The sequence below is a fragment of the Drosophila bipectinata genome, chromosome 3R (genome assembly GCF_030179905.1).
Source record: "Drosophila bipectinata strain 14024-0381.07 chromosome 3R, DbipHiC1v2, whole genome shotgun sequence".
NCBI classification, from domain to species: Eukaryota; Metazoa; Arthropoda; class Insecta; order Diptera; family Drosophilidae; genus Drosophila; species Drosophila bipectinata.
In genome coordinates, this window is record NC_091739.1 from 11336222 (window position 1) to 11356122 (window position 19901).

The 19901-nt window shown below is 45.7% G+C and overlaps 1 protein-coding gene and 1 long non-coding RNA gene across 2 annotated transcripts in view; one reads left to right on the forward strand and one right to left on the reverse strand.

Annotated features, from left to right (window-relative positions):
- LOC138926490 (uncharacterized) lies at positions 1-4889 on the forward strand. Its single transcript, XR_011443040.1, has 3 exons — positions 1-123; positions 188-751; positions 4699-4889. It is a non-coding gene; the product is annotated as an uncharacterized lncRNA (long non-coding RNA).
- ss (spineless) overlaps positions 4877-19901 on the reverse strand; it is a 25350-nt gene continuing 10325 nt past the window's right edge. Inside the window, exons 2-8 of the mRNA XM_043212145.2 lie at positions 19267-19457; positions 13130-13254; positions 9360-9449; positions 7732-8236; positions 6852-7675; positions 6050-6799; positions 4877-5749 (exon numbers count right to left, since the gene is read on the reverse strand). Coding sequence (XP_043068080.1) covers positions 5264-5749; positions 6050-6799; positions 6852-7675; positions 7732-8236; positions 9360-9449; positions 13130-13254; positions 19267-19457 — 2971 coding nt within the window. The 3' untranslated portion in view covers positions 4877-5263. The remainder of the gene's footprint in view (positions 5750-6049; positions 6800-6851; positions 7676-7731; positions 8237-9359; positions 9450-13129; positions 13255-19266; positions 19458-19901) is intronic.

Here is a 19901-nt window from a genome sequence, read left to right on the forward strand (position 1 = left end):
ACCAAGATGCCCGTGGCACAATGTACAACACGACTATTAAAGGTCAAGCTCCACCACGGCGGCAATACAATAAATGAAACTGAAAACAAAAAACGAAGAAAAATAAACGGAAAGCTCCAAAACGTTAAGTAAATCAAAGTAAACAAACGGCGCACTTTGTTAATTGTTGTATTTATTTCTATTTCAGTTCGAGCAGTTTCTCTTTCTGTTGGCACTGCAATCTCAAACATGCTAGAGAACGATCTCAAAGATGCGTCAAACGAAAGACTTAAGACACGAACTTGCCGGTCACTTTAAAAGTTAAGCAGCAATAACGGACGATCTTCGTATCGCCGTATACCCTGTCTGGGAGAAGTTTGTTGGAAAGCATATTGACACCTTGGAATCGAACCACTTGAAATTGAAAATATCCAAAACAGAGCATCGGTGATTTGTAGGCCATCGCCGTTCACTTGTTACTTCATCGGCTGCGGGAGAGGGTTGTTCTGAAATGCCAAAAAGGTAGCTAAGCGCCATTGTTTCCCAGTGCCATGTAACCTTCGCTTGGCAATGGAACAGGAGGAGCAGCATCATCGACAGCAGCCGCGGCAGCACCTGGCCCGAGGTGGCCCGGAGGGCATTCGGCGAAACCCAAGTCAAGTGCGCAGCGCCAGTCAGACCGACTCTTCAACAATGAAGCCATCAGATCGACAAATATCTCCAATGTGAATTTGGTTCAGCGCTTCAATTGTATCCGCACATAGGAACTAGGGTGAGTGATTAATTGGTTTGCTTTTGAGGTTCGAGGTTTGTGTTTTGGTCTTGGGATAATGCGAGTGAGCACTGCCGCAGAATAAATCATTTAATACCCGAGCGTAAACAAGGCAGCCCACATATGATTGCTTGCTATTCAAGTTTACCTGGGTTCAGGGCGCTCCCGCTACAGCTCCTCCTCCGCTGCCAGACGCCACACGATTGTTCCTTTGTACGGCGTAAGTCTTCAAATCTGCGCCCAGCATCGGATGAATGCTTTTCCATTATCCATAAAGCCGAGGAAAATATGATTGTTAGGTGTCAATCAAAACTTTTTGTGTCGCGTGTGTGTGCCGTGTTGTCGTCGTCAATTATAGGCAGTAAAGTCTCCAATTAAGCTTTGAGATGGTAATGGCTTGCGGTTGAATTGAATTGCCATTGCTCCATGGAAAGAAAATGCTGATTTGGCATTGTTACGCCTTGGATTGAGGATGTTGCAGGTCGCCTATTTACGGATCTATTTTTATTTATCCCAATCAGTATTGACCCCATAACCTGCTATTGATGGGGAAAATTTTGCAACAATTGGTAACTCCTATTTATGTATATATTTTCCAAACATAATTTAGGAAACTGCGTTTCTGACACTCCTAGTGACGTTCTTCAATTAAGTGGACTTCTGTTCACTTAAAGATGTTTGGTAATAATTTAGGTTTCAAATGTAACCCCATTTTAAGGGGTTATATACAGTTGTGATATATGAAAAAATCGATTTTTTTTTTATTGCATATTCTTTAAGTATATTTTATTGGGAATACTCTCACAAAAATTCATAACGATCGGAGCATTAGAACTGAAGCTGTAGCTATTTAAAGCGCACTATCTGCATATAAAACTTATAAAACTTGAACAACCTTGAAACTTTAAACGCGATTATCTCTGAATCTTTTTTTTGGGAAATTACCTTTGCGGTGGACACGATTACTAAAAAACTACTAATCCGATCAACACCAAATTTTGACCACTTATTTATTATGATATTAGCTAGTCCGTGAACGAGGGATTTTCAATTTTTTTTAAAACTCCTTTTTTAAAGCACAAAAAACGAAAATCTTATACGTTGAAAAAGTACATTTTTTGTTAAAAACGTCGCCATTTTTTTTTTAATCAAAATTTTTAAAAATCCCTCGTTCACGGACTAGACAATACAATATACTAACTAAAATTTTTTGAATTTTGGATTTCGGATGAACCGTTTTCGAGAAATCTTGTCCACCGCAAGACACCATCGAAAAAAGACGATCCGGGGATTCGGCTATAACAGTTTTGTTATGTAATATTTTTTTATGAAAAAATTTAATTAAGTACCCAGAAACATGTACTAAACAACGTCGGTAAAACATTTTTCATAAATATTTTCTATGGTGTCAAAAAAAAATCGATAAAAATCCATATTTTTGCGCGGTACAACTGTATATAACCCCTTAAGTCAAATATTATCAGCTAAAAATCTATTATATTTTATATGAAAAAGATTCAAAAACTTCGAAGGTTTTCATTTCTTTATAAGCTGTTAATAAAGATCCTATTCGAAGCCTATTTTTGAGATGGAATTTTAGTACAGAAATTTGTTGCATAATTTTAGGCAGTAATGAAAGTAAAGAGAATGATTTAAAGATTTTTTTACCGGGAATCTTTGAAAAGAGTTTTCTTTCTAAAGTTTCCTTTAATCTTCTGAAATCCCCCCAAACCCCTGCACTGTACACACATATTTTTAAATAATTTGTTTATTTTCTAGATTAATTTTGCTCTGATTGTTTTGGATAGACGCGCTTTACATGCACTCGAGATTTATTTCGTAAATTTATAATTGAAATTTTATACGATTTTCCGTTATTAGCTGAGAGAGTATCTACCTCAGTAAAATTGGTATATGTGCAAGATTTGTTTTCTATATTTCTCCCATTTTATTAGCTCTAGAAGTGTTTTGAGTACACACGATTTTTCTCCGATGTCCCTCAATTACACATCATTTATTAGTTTCTTATCTGTCCCCATCCTATTGCATCGTTATCCCAAAGAATAACGAAAGGAGGGGAATTTAATAGAAAGTTGATATATGTGCAAAAAGCTTCATTCACGTTTGGAGTGGGTTCCGGCAAGGTCCTAGTAAAACAAAGATAACAAATTTGACTGTTTACATTTTAAAATTTAATTAAAAATTATCTTGAGCTATAAAAAATAGGCTTGCGTTAAATAAATTGTATTAAATATCAAAAATGCCACGAGCAACCGAATTATCTAAAGAAGAGCAGATCCAAATAAGAACTATGGCTGACTGTGGCGTCAAAGTTGGTGCTATTGGTAAAACAATAAATGGGCTTCGAAACACTGTAGGAAACTTTTTAAAGTCACCCCAAAAATATGCCGAAAACAATCGCAAAGGTGCAATTCCAAAGATTGATAACCGCACTAAGCGGCACATTAGAGCTTTGGCATCTGCCAAAAATTTGAGCTGTGCCAAAATTAAGGCACAATTGAAGTTACCAATATGTAGGCAACGGGTGTAACAAATTTGCCGAAAAGATTTGCATCTCACATACGAAGCAAAGGTCCCGAAACCTAAGCTATTGCGGCGGCATAAAATGGCTCGACTAGCCTATTAGGAGAAATTTAAATTTTGGACCACCGAATTCCAAAATGTCATCTTCGTGATGAAAAAAAATTTAATTTAGATGGCCAAGATGGAAATCAAAAGTATTGGCGAGACCCCAGGTATCCCAGACAAACTTGCAACAGACGCAACCATGGTGGTGGTTCCCTTATGGTATAGGCTGCCTTTAGTTACTTCGAGAAATCGCCTATATGCTTTGTGCCATGTCGCATGAACGCGGAAACGTATACTAATCTCTTGGAAAGTGAGCTAGTACCATTTTCCGAAGAGTTTCATCCCGGAAATTTTTTCTTTCAACAGGACAACGCTCCTATACACGTAGCGCGGTGTACGAAGACGTTTCTGGAAAGTAAATCTATCGATTTGATGCAGTGGCCAGCTTTAAGTCCGGACTTAAATCCGATCGAGGATCTTTGGGGCATCCTGTCAGTAAAAGTTTTCGGAGGTGGAACGAAATTTAAGACCCTTAAGGAATTAAAGGCGGCCATTGTTAATGAATGGGCATCCATTGATATAGCTGTCCTCCAAAACTTGGCAAATTCAATGCCGAAGCGATTGAAATTATTAGATTAGCAAAAAGGAGACACGATACTATATTAATTAAAAAGTTAACTTATATTACAAATTTATATAATATTTTTTTTGTCACTTAAATAGTTTTGCACATATATCAATTTTCTATGAATAATAGTTTTAAGTTCCTATATAAATATCAAACAATGATCTATCAAATATATGTTAAGTTCATTCAATTTGTACATTTACTACCTACATATATAAAATGAATAAAAAAATCTAACATGAAGGAGTTAGAAAAAAATCAAGAAAAACACGTTGCACATTTATCAATTTTACTGAGGTACATTCATGATTTGCATTTTGCTCGGATATATGTATAGGACTTCTAGAATATAATGCGTTAATTTTGATAGCTTATCATCCATGCTGGTTAACAAAATTCAATTATCAATATACGAGTAGTACGAGCTACAGTACAGTATTGCCTGCCGAATTGCGAAATTTTACACTATCAAAGTATATATATCATATAATATCGTATATTTGTTTGATTTATAAGTTAATGTTTTATGCGGGCGACTAGAAATTCCAAGAAAACTTTAAAGTTTAAACAATAAAATACAATACAAGGGTGCGGATATGTCCGCTTACGGATTAATTGGATTACTTGCTAAACGATAGGAATCATGAAAATTACTTTATCTCTTGCATTACCCTAAACGCCTAAAGATACATTAATTTAATATGGATACAAGCATCTGTTATTCCCTTAGAGCTACATATACTTAAGCACTCCTAGACGCAGAAAGTGGGCACAAGCTTGTGCTCATCCTACTCTGCTCCCGAGTGTAACTGGAATGTAACTAATTGGATTGGATGCACCGCATTATGCTAAAATGATAGTTTTAAGAGAAATCTTTGGTTGCAACTACAACTGAATTGAGGGTCGCGGCGAGGGCATCGCTTCGCAACTTTGTGCTGGTTAGGATCGCAGTACCTTGACCCCATTTGACATTGGAGCTGTGGATACGCGGGTATTGCGGCTATTTCGTTCGGATTTGTTTAAGGATTTGTTTTAAAACCCAGGCAATGTATCTATAAATTATCACAGTAAAATAAACATAATTCTTCGCTGCCGCTGCCACTGCCGCTGCTAGCTGGAAAAATCAACCAAGGAGTGGGGTGCGCTGGCTATTATCCTGGTTCCGTGCTGGTTCAGATTATGGAAGATACGATAGTCATAGTCCACATTTTGGCAAAACTGTTGAACATGGTTGTGCTCCCTCCTCCACCTTCTGCCTTAGCTGCCTCTGGTTTTCTCGGGTGGATCCTGCCGGCTCATTGGTTCAGCAGCGTGTTGGTCACCTCCGAGAACGAGAGCAGGGGACTGCCGTCAGCGTAGGTGCCCCCCGCGGTGGACGGGGCATAGGCCAGGGCCGTGTGCGCCGTTATGTTGGCCGGATACAGCAGGTTGTGATGCGAGTGCTGCTGCTGGTAAAGAGCATGCTGCTGCTGGAGGGACTGCTGCTGGTGCTGGACAACGTGCTGCTTGACCGCCTTCCTGCCCAGGCCCACCTCCTCGGCGCATATCACCAGCGGGGCGGACACGAGCCCGAGTTGCTGGTAGGGGGCTTCTACGGATCCTCCGGCCGCCGATCCATTGAGCAGGCTGCTCACCGCCGGCAGGGCCACGGGCGAGCGGGACGTCGGCGGCGGGGGCGATGCTCCAGCTCCGACTCCCACTCCCATCTGGTGGTGCAGCGGGTAGCTGCCGAGCTGCTGCTGGTGTTGCTGCGGCTGCTGCTGATGTGTGGCGAGTATGATCTAGGGAGGATCGTTATGGTTAGTAGGCAGGCGAGAGGTCGGTTCTACTGGTGTCAGAGTCAGTGTGTGTGGCTGTGCGTGTGGCAAAGTACAGGGTGTGTTGGGTGCTTCGTTACGGGTGCAATCTATATACGCCTTCTAGCGGTGGCCGTGGTGCAGGTGATGCGACTGGGCCGGAACGTGGTGGCCGCCATGGCTGCCGTCGGTCGGGTGGTGCGGGTGCGAGTGCGGATGCGAATGCGGATGCGGATGGTACGTGAAGTACTGCGAGTACTGCGTGTAGGAGGCTGGCGTCCATACCTCGCTGCCGTGCTGATGCGCCACCTCGTGGTGGTGGTGATGATGGTTATGTTGCGAGTGAGGATGCGGGTGGGCATGGTGGTGTTGCTGCTGCTGTTGTTGTTGCTGCTGCTGGTGGCAGCTCGGCGGGTGCACCGGCTGGTGATCAGTGCCCGTGGTGTTGTTGCCCGTGGCTCCGGTGACCGCAACTGGGTGTGGAAGGGAATTGCTGGAGGCGCTAACATTGGAACCCACTCCGCGTGGCTGCTGCTGCTGTTGTTGCTGCTGCGGCGAGGTGGTGTGTGAGGATGCAGAGTACAGCCCGGAGTCATCGTGCTGCAACTGATAGCTCTCCGGAGTACTGGCGCTGGCCGATTTTCCCGGCAGCTCCTTCGTTCCATTCCACTTGGCCGCTGTCGCCGGCTCATGCTCGTTGTTGTTGTTATTGGCGGCGGCATAGCCCAAGCCGTTGGTGAGGGGCGTAGTCCGCTGGGGAGAGGTCGGATTACCCGAGCCTGTGCGTCCGCCCTGCAGGCTGTTCAGCGGGATGCCGCTCGAGTGGGTGGTGCCCCACATCAGCACTGTCTGTCGCTCGTAGGGATCCTGACCCACAGCAGCAGCGCCGGCTGTAGAGGCGGAGAGCTCCACTTTGGGAGTGGCATTGCCAACGCCGTTGGGAGTGGTTCCACCCACCGGCGAAGGACCGTCCGAGGAGCAGGAAATCACTTCCATTACCTGGGGCGAGGACTTCGGCGTCTTCAGAGGAATTTGCTATAAAAGAAGAGGATTATTTGGGAACAGAAATAGAGAAAGGATAGCTCACCTGTGGCGTGGAGGTGGGACTTCCGTATCCACTACTATAGCCACTGTAGTACTTTCCCGTCTCCTGCCACTTGTCGTCTGCCTTGGAGGCGATGGCATAGCCATCGTACGAAAGGAAGCCATTGGCCACATACGCCGAGGCCGGTCCACCGGAGTGCGGATAGTCCGTGTAGTAGCCGCCGACGGCGCCCTGGAGCCGGTACTGATGGAAGAGGTTCTCGCTGACTGGGTAGAAGGCGTTGGCCGGCATAGAGCTGCCCATGTACAGGTTGTCGGCTGCACTGGCGTACGGCGAGGTGGTGTACATGGGATTGAGGTTGGAGTAGGCGGCCGCCACAGCCGCCGCCGGGTCGGGCAAGTACTCCACGGCCACCGCCGGCGAAGGGGAGCCCACCGGGCCACCCAGGGGCGAGGTCTGCTGCGACTGTTGCTGCTGCTGCTGTTGCTGCAGCTTACGCTTGCTGCGGCACGTGGAAAGGAAATCGCGCAGCTGCGTCTTGTAGCGGCGGTTGGGCCGCGTTGGCGTCACTGGTGGTGGCAGAGCGTGGGCCGTGGGGGAGGCGCTCGGAGGCACCACCAGCTGGTCCGCTTCGGAGAAGTAGGTGGACGCCAGGCCCGTGTCGAGGTAGCTCACCTTGAAGTCCATGGTGCGCTTGCCCAAGAGGTCGTGGCCCTCCTCGTCCATCAGCTGGCGGTGCGTGCAGATCACAAAGTCCGGCTTGGAGTTCTTGTAGACAAGCCGGGAGCTGGTCTGCAGCCACTGCCACTCGCCGTCCTTCTTCTGGTAGCGGTAGGCGATCATGCCCGAGGCTCCGGTCTTCAGGACTGAAAAGGACATCCCGTTAGCTCTCTGATGCATCGGTTCTTACGGTTAGACTTACGCTCTTGATGGGCACTAGCAACGTAGGCCAGGTCGTCGTAGTGCACCAGGTCGTAGCCGCCCATGTTGACCAGCTCGGCGTCCGCGTAGCCCAGGATGTGCTTGCCGCGCTGGTCCATGGACACCAGGGAGAAGTCCAGCTTGTGCTTTGACTTGAACATGTTTTCCTTGTGCGGGATCTCCAGTAGGCTGGGCGGGCCGAAGGGAGTGCAGTAGGCGAAGAGGGCCAGCGGCGGCTCCTCCGTCTTGCGGTTTTGTCCATGGAGAACCTTGATTCTGCCGCGGATGTCCAGGCGCAGGAAGCCGCTCGTGTTGTCCAGCAGGCATCGGAAGCGGACGGTGAAGCTGCGTTCTAGGTAGAGGGCCTTGTCGGGCGCCAGGGTCTCCGCCAGCTGCATGCTGGACATATCCGCGGGCAGAAAGCTATTCCACAGCAGCTGGCGCTGCAGTTCCTCACGGTCCTCTGAGTGGACCAGCTCGTAAACCGACTGATGAACAATGTCCGACTAAAGGAAGAGAGTTGGTTCATAATTTAGTTAGCTCCAAGTTCGGATAAGTAGGATCAGAAATTAGTCGAGGGGTCAGTTACCTCCAACTGGGCTCTCATATTGATTTTACTTTGTTTTCACGGCGGATGCCCGATGCCCGCTTTTCGCCTCTTTGGGATTCGGGTTTTTTGGGGCGTATAAATCAAAATGCGCGCAAATTGAAAATGCGCCCCATGTTGGCCACAAATTGAGACATAAATTCTGCACGCGCCAGCTGGAGGCATGCGGGGATGCCAAGGGATTCCCTGCACATCCCGGCCCCCGACGGCTCTCTGCCAGCAAAGCAAACAAACCAACCCAGTGCGCTTTTTTGGACTCCAACTTCGAGTTGGAGTCGAATCGTAGCCGGGCAGGAGCAGCTACGCTTTTAATTGAGCTGCCAAACGGGGCGTGGCAAGTGCCGCTTTACACATTTACAACTAAATTAAAAAAAACAACACGGGCGGATGCTAAGTGCAATTTCAATTTCCATTCGACAATAAAGTAGGCAAAACTACAATGAAGCTGCACCCCAAACATGCTGCTCAGGAGGGAAGGAAGCCGGATTCAAATCGAGATGCCCAGGCATCGGAATCAATCTGGCCCCGCCCAGCTACTGCGGCTAACCGGGGGGGATCCTCAATCGTCCTTCTCTTCGGGAGGAGATTCCCAGCGATTGCGCAATCTGATTTTAATTTATGATCTGTCGGAGCCGCGAATCGATTCGGGTCCATACCCTTTACCACCAATGAGCACATACAAACGAGGTTACATAGCTTCTGCTTATTTGGGGATTCTTTGGGAACAGGTAACTAATACTTGTTTTTTGATTCTGGGCCATCGGGTTCTTGGTTGGAAAGGAATAAGGCTTAAAGAAGAACAAGGCTTAATGCAAAGATGTTTCTGAAAATGTGCTATTGAGGCTAACTTGTGTCTCTTTGAGAGACAAAGCCAATGACGTCCCTTTCCTTGGTCATCTTCCGCCCATAGTTGGTTGACCCAAAAACACAGACAAAAATAAAAACACTCGACAATTAAAATCAATCAAAATGAGATGGTGGCCCGGAGCGGCGGTGTCGGTGGCGGTGGCAGTGGCACTTACCTGATGAAAACCCAAATAGCTCTCGATGCTGTGCGTGGCAAAGAAGACTTCGCCTTCGCATGTCAGTATCATTAGAAATCCATTTAGGGCCTGCAAAGAAATCCAAAGAGAAAGAGGAGATGGTCAAAATTAAATCAAAACTATGAATTAAATTGTTGTTTCTTTTTATATTTTTTGTTTCTGATCCAGAGACAAGTGGATGGATTAAAGAATCAATAGATAGATGAATGAATATTATTGGAATGAGAATGGGAATGGGATGGGACGGATAGAGGTGTAATTACAGTAGCTGGTCATTTTGGTGAATGAAATGTTATCCATCATGGCAGCCGGAGGTTAGCCTACACTAAGAGAAAGCTACAATTATCTCTAAAATAGAATAAGTTTATGATGAGGAGCATTTCTCGCAGTGCCTCTATCAGTATGACCTCCAGTACTGGCAGCATGAATGAACTCTGGGATTACAGCAATGGCGGGCCTCTTCTTACTTGCGGCCAAAATGTAATCATCCCATAAGCGTCTCATTTCATCCAAGCCACATACTATGTATACACGGACAGGCATCCCCAATCCCCGGGATCTTGGGTCGGAGTTGGAGTTCCACATCAAACACAACCAGGAAATGGCTTGCAATTAAATCAATGACTTTCAAGCGAGCGAGTGAGTGAGAGAGGGTAGATTTTGGACGATTCTGTGGAGTAATTGCAGGTTTCCATTCCGGTTCCCCCTGCCTCTGGCCTCTGGCTTACCCCTCAACTTTTTTTAATCCCCCCCTCCCAGATGAACCATTGTCATTATCTATTCGGATATGCGCCGCCAAAGACTCTGGCTAACTAACAAGACATCCAACGAAAAAAAAAAAAACGTGAAATAAAAACGGCAACAAAATCATGCAAAAGCCTGTAATACTTTTCATTGTTTTGTTTATTATTTGGCGCATTATTGTTTTTGATTGCATTTTAAAGTCGGGTTTTATGGGCTGCTAATGGCTGCGACGCATGCGATTCCCGGCAGATCTCAACTGGAACTAACGGTAAGCCGGAATCGGAGTCGAAGTCGGAGTATCGGACCCGTACCGCTCGTCGATGTGTGAAGAAAGCAAAACTCAAGTCCAGTCTCCGCACCAGTCTACTCCACATCGGATCGCATTGAAAGACAAATTTGCCAATCCTCCATTAGTGACTCTGCGGCGGTGCGGTCGTAATTAATAAAACCGAACCGTACCGTACCGCAAGGAAAAACAACACCGGAGCGCGTAATTAATACGGGCGTATTTAAATATCAATTTGCAGCCGCGAAAGGAAGTCCCCCTTTTTCGCGATGGAGAAAAATGTGCGCGATTGCTGCTAATTACAGGGGAGCTGGAACTGCAGTCTGGAGAGGATCGCGGCTGGGATGTAACCGACTCCGCGCCAGAGTTGGCATTAGCCGACATAAATGCTAAGTGGCGTCATCATTTAAAACGCATCAACAGGCCGCCAAGGATACGGTATGGTCCTTATACATATCATACGTGTGTATTGTCATCAGGCAGTCTCCGCACTCTGCGTGGAGCATCAATAATCGTCATAAAGATCTCCCCAACGGTAGCTGGAGATGGGAAGGATCGAGAATAACGACCGGGTATATCATATTTATAAGAAGGTATACCACATCGTATGATATACAATCTTAAATAAAATCCTAGATGGGTTTATGGTTAACAAGAGTTATAATATTTAGCTAGTAGTTGGATATAATTTAATATATTTAATAAAAAGTATTTCTTAAACTTAAGGTATTCAGTATTTCCACTTGAAATCCTGTTTTCTTGCTTTCTGATTTCTTTCTTGCCACAATTTTTTGTTCTCTTTTTTGTATCTTGCGGCATTTTATCTTTTTATATACGAACCTCAAAGATTTCTCCCCACAGTCTAATTGTTTCTCTCGACCGTCTCTTTCCCGCAGCTACAATTTAGACAAGCTCGTCTGAGTCTGCGGCGTCTTCTAATGCGATTTTAATAATACACGCCCGACTTTTAGTGGGGGAGCCAAGAAAAGAAAGAGGTGCTTGGGCTCTTGGGTTGAGTCTTGCATTTTTCTGCTGTGTGAGATTTGATAAGTTGGCGGCGATTATTTTACCATTTCCTAGCCAGAGATGCAGGAAAGACGGACGACTGACGGGGGAGGCGACTCTCTAGTTTCTGGCCAATCTTGTCTAGATAATTGCTTAATAAAGCCCACCCCTATCGGCAGTCTCCCGCGCCAATGGAAGACAGTATCTTTTGCGGATCTGCCAGCCAAAAACTTAAAGAAACAAAAAAAATATATAAACTGTTGCATGGAAAGTTGAGTTCATTTCATGTTGGCAAACAAAGTGTTGAAAGTGTTTTACTTTCAGCGAAAACTGAAGACAATTAAACGAGTGCTGAACTGAACTGAGCTGGAGTATGTGTGGGTTAGCCCTCGACTGAGCTGCGTGACAAAATGCCATTTTCTAATGATAATATGTGACCCATAATAAACCGAAACAGCAACAGCAACATCGGGTGCAGCAAAAAGTAAAACTTCACGGGCAACAGGTAACAAATACCCGAGGTATTAAAACTAAATATGCACACCTCGTCCCGCTTGGCTCGGAAAAGTTCTTTTCCATTTCCCCAGTCAGTGAGAGACTAAAAATATGCACGGAAATGCACAATTGTGCAGTTTTGAGCCCAACAATTAGCTGCAGTCAGGAAGGGAAGCCCAATCCAGGCCCAAGCCCACGGCCAGGCCAGCGAACGCTTTTTTGGCTTGCATTCAAATTTTACCAACTGGCTCCGTTCAGCGGGCCACCCTGCGTATACGTAATGCATCCAAACACGAAACTGCAGCGAGTATGTGCTGTGTGGCAGTGTGGTGCATACCAAGCTTTGGCGGGTGGTGGTTAGTTTAGACTTTGACATTGAATTGTGTGGAGTGCAACCGAAAAAAGAGGCATGAAAAAAAAGAAACAGAAACGATTGCAAGTGCATGTTGCACAATTGCGTGTGTCTGTCTCGGGGGGAATAGGTTTGTGAAGGGGTATATAGTAGGAGCTGTGGCAACACCACTTGCCCGGTGGCCGAATGCTCCAATGCCCGGTGAGCTATGTGCGCATTAAATTAAACTGTCATGACTGTGACAAGTGCATATGTTGGCGCCTCGGACACTGCAACAAAACAAATGCAGAGGCACATGCACTTTTAATTCAGCAAAAACATGCAACTGTCTGGGGCAGGGGTAGGGGTCTGGCTGGGGGAGTGCTTTTGCGACAATTTAATTGGAGTATTTTGGCACATAAACTTGAAATGCATAATTTTTTATGTTTGTTCCAGTTTTTTGGTGCAGCTGCAGCCCCCTTCGGCCTTAACGTTGATAACCGCCAATTAATGGTGAAAATTAGCACTCAGGTATTAGTTTTATAGTCAGATTATTCGATAGACTTTATAAACACCATTATTGGAAATATATAACCCACAGATAACTAGGGAATTCAATTAGTTTAATCAATTAGGAGGACTTATTAATTGCAGACAATTACAAATGATGGAATCGAAGCCCGGGTGGGGAGGGGTCTTCCGTGTCCAGTCTGCTCCTGCGATTGCGTGCCTCGCATTTATCAATGGATACTCTCTGGACTAACCAGACGCTGATTGATTGTGCCCCTTGCCCCCCTACACATCCTTACATGTCCTGGCCAATGAAGCCATCAAACAACTACTGATGAAGACAAATCGTGGTGATTGGCGGGGCAGGGAGTTGCTTACCTGGAGGAACATATCACCATCCAGCAGGCCGTGCTCGAAGGCGCCCAGCTCTCGTGTCCTGTAGCCGTCGTGTGCGTGTATGTGGGGCAGGACTCCGTTCTCCTCCTTATCCTTATGCATAACAACTGCAAAGAGAACGGATAGTATTTACGTAGGCATTTTTGGATATTTTATTAACCATAAATATTTGATATTCCCTGAAAGTCGAGGAAATTGCTTGCCCATAAATAAGCCACTCAATTGTTTTACAAACTCCTCTCTGGGAGGAGGTAGGAGGTCGGAGGTGGCAGGGCAAGGAATAACCATAGTAACTTCATAAAAATCTAATATATCATAGAGGTATATATATAGAGAGTATGATAAGTATGTGTGTGTCTCTGGCAGGACTCGCCGAAAATGCTCGTACAATAAATATTTACGGCTTTGGCAAAAGTACTAAAAATTGTTTATGGTGTCATTGTAATATTTTATGAGAACTTTCGCCCCTTGAGGAGGAGGACGCCCACCTCCCAAGGATATCTATCCACCCTTAGGCCTTATGCCACAGGACTCGTCCGCCATTTTTCTCAAACCCCCAACCCCCATACCCCACCCCCGATACTTTTGTTTATTTATTTCTTAGCGGCAAAGTTTTATTTTGTGGGAGCCGAGCGGGTTTTTATAATAAATTTGTCACAAAAATTGATTTATGCGCGATAAACGATAAAAGAAATGGAACTTCATATATTTTCACAATATTAGTAAAAGGTTTCTCTTTTCGGGGTTTCGGGGGAGGGTGGATGTCCTGTGCTGGGCCACCGAAAATTATGCCACGCCAGCTGATGTCATAAATTATGATTTTTATCAACGCAAATGGGTAAAATAAAAAATGTTAAAGAGAAATAAAACAGTGGCTAAAATAAAAAGAAACTTAATTTACGCATGGCAGGCCTCGATGGTGGAAAGGTGCAACCCCTAAAGCGCTCCAGAGCTTGGCTTCAATTTCAATTAGCAGGTCAGACCTCTGGCCCTCTGACCCCTGCCCACTGGCCAGCGACCGCAAACTGGAGCTCCTTGTCGCCTTGGCTTAATCTCAGCCTTTTTGGCCTTTTTATCAAATTAACAAAAGTGACTGGCTCTCGCTCGGTCACCCACCCGCTCCGTAAAAGATTGTTCATTTTAGCGAAAGTGCGATAAAACAAATAGTCCTTGCTGGCCAGTAGCCACTCCCACTCCGCCCTCCGTCCTGCGCCGGTAATGTGGCCCAAACAAATTGCATCATGTGCGTGTAATCCTGGCGTGATCCTTTACAGCCACTTGGCCTAGGACTCACCGTAATTATTCATAATTTAATTAGGCTCAGTTTACATTCATTTCTGGCATTTCTCGCTGCCCGGCTGCCTGGCTTTTTATTATTTCTGGTTTCATATTTAAATTTCTTTTTTGTGGCTACGTGCATAAACTCATTTAATTAATTTGTGGTGGGGAGAGATTTTGGCCAGGTTAGGGTTGGGTTATGGCCAGGCCTCGAGGCTCCGGTTACAAAATCTTCTAGGGAAAGGTTTTATTGCACTTACATTGTATTATTACAAGGCGTATAAACCAAAATTTACGACAAATTCTCGGCATTTTCCGCTCTTGTTTTTCCCCCATTTTCTCTTCAAAGGATAAAGGACTCTGGTGCCACCCCTCCCCAGCACGAGAGAGAGAGAGAAAGTCGTTAAAGAAACCATCCACCCTGAAAAGTGGATGAAAATCTTAGGCTTTGAATGACCGGAAAAGCGCAAAATCTCTGCCGGGCTGGCAGGTCGGGGTGGGGCATGCCACAGCTCGATGATGTACACACATAAAAATGGCGGCAGCGGCAGTGGCAACTGCGATGGCGAAGCCCAGAAGACCCCACCCAAGAAAGAAAAACAAGCTGGAAAAACAGAAAGGGGAAAAGCGTGCGCAGCGCCAACGAAGAAGACCCGAAAGATACGAGAGTGTACTCGCCCTAATGACGTTGCACTGACGGCACCTTGCAACTCCGAAGCACCACAGCTCTGCAGCCCGGACGCCAATTATGTTGGAGCTGGAACCGAAACTGGGCGTGCCCCCAGGAGCCCGGTGGCACGGCTTGGCGCAGAATAATAAATAAAGTTTAAATTTTCTGACATTTCGGCAAACATTTTCCGTGCCGACAGAAGCAAATATGTCATGGAAATGTCAAACTCATCAGCGGATTTGATTGGAAAACTGACAGCGGCGGTGTCGGGAATATATATATACTATGGGTATCCAGTGGCATCAGTATCCAGTAGCGGCACCACCAGCCAGCACCCATTGGCAGCTGTCAGGAGTGACAGGCTTTTGGATGCATCTACAACCCATTCCCCCAAAGCATAGTGGGTCAGGCAGGAAAGGTTAACGGGTGGGTGGCTTAAAATGCCAGGTCAGTGGTGGGCTGAGCTATGACTTGACAGGAGCCTATCGATAAATAAGATGTTATAAAAGTGTTTTTAATAAAGAGAAATGAATTAAAATGAAAAGCTAAGACTTAAAAGGTCTAACAAAGAAAAGTATACGAATTTAGAAGCTAAAATTATTGGAAACCCAACCATTATAATTAACTTTAATAGAGTAACTAAACTTTTACCTTAAAAATTACAAATAGCAGGAAAAAGCTACCTAGAAAGAGTTAAAGTTCAAGTCCCTTTTTGCAAATTAAAGTTCCTGAATCGTTTATTGGACTTTAAATTGAACTAGGCCTTAGACATTGTATCTCTAAGAGAAGGGGGTCTTATGGCATGAGGTTGTGGGCTATGGGGCTATGGAGCTATGGGGCTATGGGGGTGGTGGTGTCTGCCTACGTAAGTCACGCAATGTTGTCTGCCGCCGCCCTCGACCAATGCATACTATAGACTGGTTTATATGTGGCTATATACATACATATGTATGCTGCTGAAAAAACAGCTGAGAATTGGCCGGCGTGACAATACGACGCCTTCAAGCCACAAAAACAAAAGGCGGCCCACAACACCTGGTTGGCAAGTGCATCGCCTGACTGATTGCATGTCCGCCTGCGACCCATTCATTGTCTGGTTCGGAGGAGCAGAGGGCCCTGGAGCTCTTAACTGGAGCAACGCACGAAAGTCATGTTACCATGTACGAAAAATTGGCCAAATGCCGCCAGAGCCGGCTCTCGCTATGGCTATGGCTAAGGCTTCACTATGTTTATAGGTTAAGAACTCTGAGCCTTGGCCTGATCCCAACACCCCACCCCCGTACTGTGTAGACCCACTTTTAAGTCCACCGATTGGGAGCAACTGCCTGTAGGCAATTTTGATAATAACATAAATGCCTCGGTAGGAGTACGGTCTGACCAGGTGACCTTGTCGTGGCCACTAATCGGTGGGTGACTTGGCTCAGGTATCCGTGCATCAGGTGCATTTCTTGGCCCACAGATTCATTCATAATGTTCTTAGAGAGCTGTCACAACAGCACGGCTCCCACGGGCCTCCAAGAACCAGTTGGGCGACTCGAGAGTAATGGCGACATGATTTGCCCGTAAATCTATTACATAAAAAACGAATGCACTGAAAGAAACTAGTCATGAAGAGAAATCTAATAAATGAGGTAAGAAAGTAAAGCCTGTTTCAAGAACAGACAGACCTTAAGGTCGAAATAAATCAATATTTTTATTGAAAACTCCAACAGACCTTAATGGATAGTTTCTAATTATAATTTAGTAGTATTACTAGTAACCTAGTATTTCCTTGCAGTGGCCCAGCTTAAACGTGTGTGGGAACTCTGGTTAAAAAAAAAAAAGTGCCAAACAGACGCCAATGCAAATGCAAATTCGTTCCCATCTCGGGTTACCAAATCTTCGAGCCACTTGCTCGACTTGCCGGTTCTTGGGAACTCAATTTGCCTAAGAACCCCGACTTTACGACCATTTTAATGGCATTAGGTCTTCGGTAGGGGGTGCTTTGAGTGGGACTTGGCGTGCCCGCGTCCCAGAACCAAAAGGGGAGCACTTGTGAATAATAATCGTAAAAGGAGAAACTAACAAACTATCAATATCAAAAGGGTCATAAGAACTAATGCTCTGGCTATTGTTTCAACCTCTTCCTTGGCACTTAATTACGCAACTCATCAATTAGGCGGAGGTCGATTCTAGAGGGACAGGGACTCCTCCGAACTCCAGGCATTAAAAATGTAGAAATTGCGCGTCTTAACAATTATGGCTTGCCAGGCCGGGCCGGGCCAGGTCAGAAGGCGCTAGGTGGCCCTGGCAATTATGGACAGTTACCCCCCGCCCCGGCATTTCGCATTCGGGCCAAGACAATGGCCCATTAGCAGCGCGCTTTAATTATTTAGTTTGCGGCCAAAACCAAACCCAGAGATAGTGGAAAAAGTGCTCGGAAAAAGTAGGAGAAATGCGGGAGAGAATTACTAAATCATTGGGGGGTGGTGGGGAGCCGGGGCGTAGGACAAAGGGGCGTGGTCTCGCGCATAAGCACAGCTAGTACAAGAACCCTTGAAAGAGAACACAATTCCAATTCGGTTTTTGTTCGTTTGGGTTTCGGATTCAGTTTCGGTTTCGGTTTCGGTTTCTGTTTTTTGCGCAAGTCAGGGTCAAGATACTTGTACACCAGATGGGGATGCGCCGCAGACACAAAGTATCTGGCAGATACATTTCCCCTAGGAGCTGCAGCGTTAGCATCCGTTCGACATCTAATCAATTTTAATCGTCTTGAGTGCTTCCGTAGGAAATCCTAGCACCGCACACGTCCCTTGTTTTGTGTCCTGTAGCCTGTATCCCGTGTCCTGGAACAAAAGCACATACCATTCCCAGGCCCTCTGGCAAACAACACTAATTGTAAATTAAATGATCCCGATAATATCCAAAAGACATCTATCTAAGCAAACAAACACCCGACAACCCGAAATGAAAACAAACGTTGACCTCTTGCCGTGTTTTGTGACAACCCTCCAGGCGGATAGGCGGATTGGCGGGGGAGGGCACTCACCGGGGCACACGCCGCAACGGTTCTGGTCCATTAACCCGTCGTCGTCCTGGTCGTCGAGTGTGCTGTTCCCGGTGTTGTTGGGGGATGCCGATGGCTTTGGCGAAGGAAACTAATGTTTATATTGACTTTTCACAATGCACAATGCGGCACGTGCCCAGGAGCGGCTGCTCCTTTTTTTGTCCTTTAAGCCCACGGTTTGCCAGTGCAATTAACGCTGAACTATGCTTGACCGCTAATTGTCAAAATATTTACCAAGTTTTGTTACCTTTTCCAGCCCGCCGCCCGACTTGGCCTTGGCCGTGGGTGGGACCGGAGGAGGTGGTTGTACTGGAGAGGCAGGAGTACCAGGCACTCTTTAATTCTGCACTCAAACTTAATTAAAGCTGTCATTCCACCGCCCACCTCCCATCCTCCCACCCCCTGCCATTGGTCTTTGCCAATTTTATGGCAATGAAAGCGAATGAAGCAATTAAATATTTTCTTTTTCATTTTTTTCGTGTTTGGTCATTAAAAGAAACACGAAGTGCCAGCGAACTCGAGCCGGACGAATCGTTAATCAAGTCATCAAGCCCAGGCCCAGGCCTGAGCCTCCGAGTTTATTGCATTTGTTTTAATTAATTTAAATTATACAAATATTTTGACCCTTGTCCCGGTTTTCGGAAGCGAGTTCAGCTACCCCTAGGTAGAGTCTAAAGCACCCCTGAGAGTCCTTTGTACATATGTTAGGGATAACACTAGTCCTGGGCCATAAAGAAAGACTAAACTAAGGACAAAAACTAGTCCAGATCTCTAAGACCTCTAAACCCCTTTGCCCTATAATATTTATTAAGAAATATTAGTTTTTTCTGAACCGCCCTCTGACGCTTCCTTCCGGCCGGATCCCTAATCCGTCAACAGCACACGTGCGTGTGTTTGTCTGCCGGACAGTGGCCTTCGGAGGACTGTGGAGAGGAGGACCTCCTGGCGCGGCGTTGAAATTAGTTTTGAATCATTTATGAGTCATGTTTAGGGTCGGTTTTCTGTTTCTAGGTCTGGGCTGCAGCCCAGAACGGGGAGTTCCTCCCGACCCAACATAATCGATTTAATAGGCCAGAATCGTTACGCGCCTTATGGCCTCCATGGAGGAGGACTAGCTAGACTCACCTTGAAAATAACTTTTGGTTCTTAAATAACTAACAGACAGCCTTAGAATGCTCAGTCGATCCAGTTTGCTCAAGATGTTCTGCTCGAAGGGCAGGAGGGAGGCCAGGAGATCCAGCTCGGCGTTGAGGCGCTCCCGATGCCGCTTTGATGGATTGCTCTTTGTGACGCCATCCTTGGGCGGCGGCTTCAGGCTGTGGATATACAAAGAGAGAGAGAGAGAGAGGTATAATATGAGTGAAAGGGAAATTAAAAACAATTTTCATGCATAAATGGAAAGTTGGCTCCCTAAATAGACCAAGAACGCGGAGCGCGTCAGCTGGCGCCGCGTGAACTTGAAAAGGTCAAAATTATTAATTGCACTTATCAGTTACCCTAAACCGAATATAATGGCCAGACAGAGGACCTCAGTCCACCCCCGCAGATGTTGGGCAATTTCAAGGATTACAAACGGGAATGGATATATATTCCAGGGTGGTTTATTTTCAATTCGATTAGCTATGGCCACTTGATTCGCTGATTAGTTGGGATCTGGATCTATAAAAGGGACCAGCAGTACTGGACTTTCGAGGAACTCTCGGAACTTAATCGGCCCATTACCCGACTCCACCTCTAACCGGGGAGTCAGTTTCCATGAA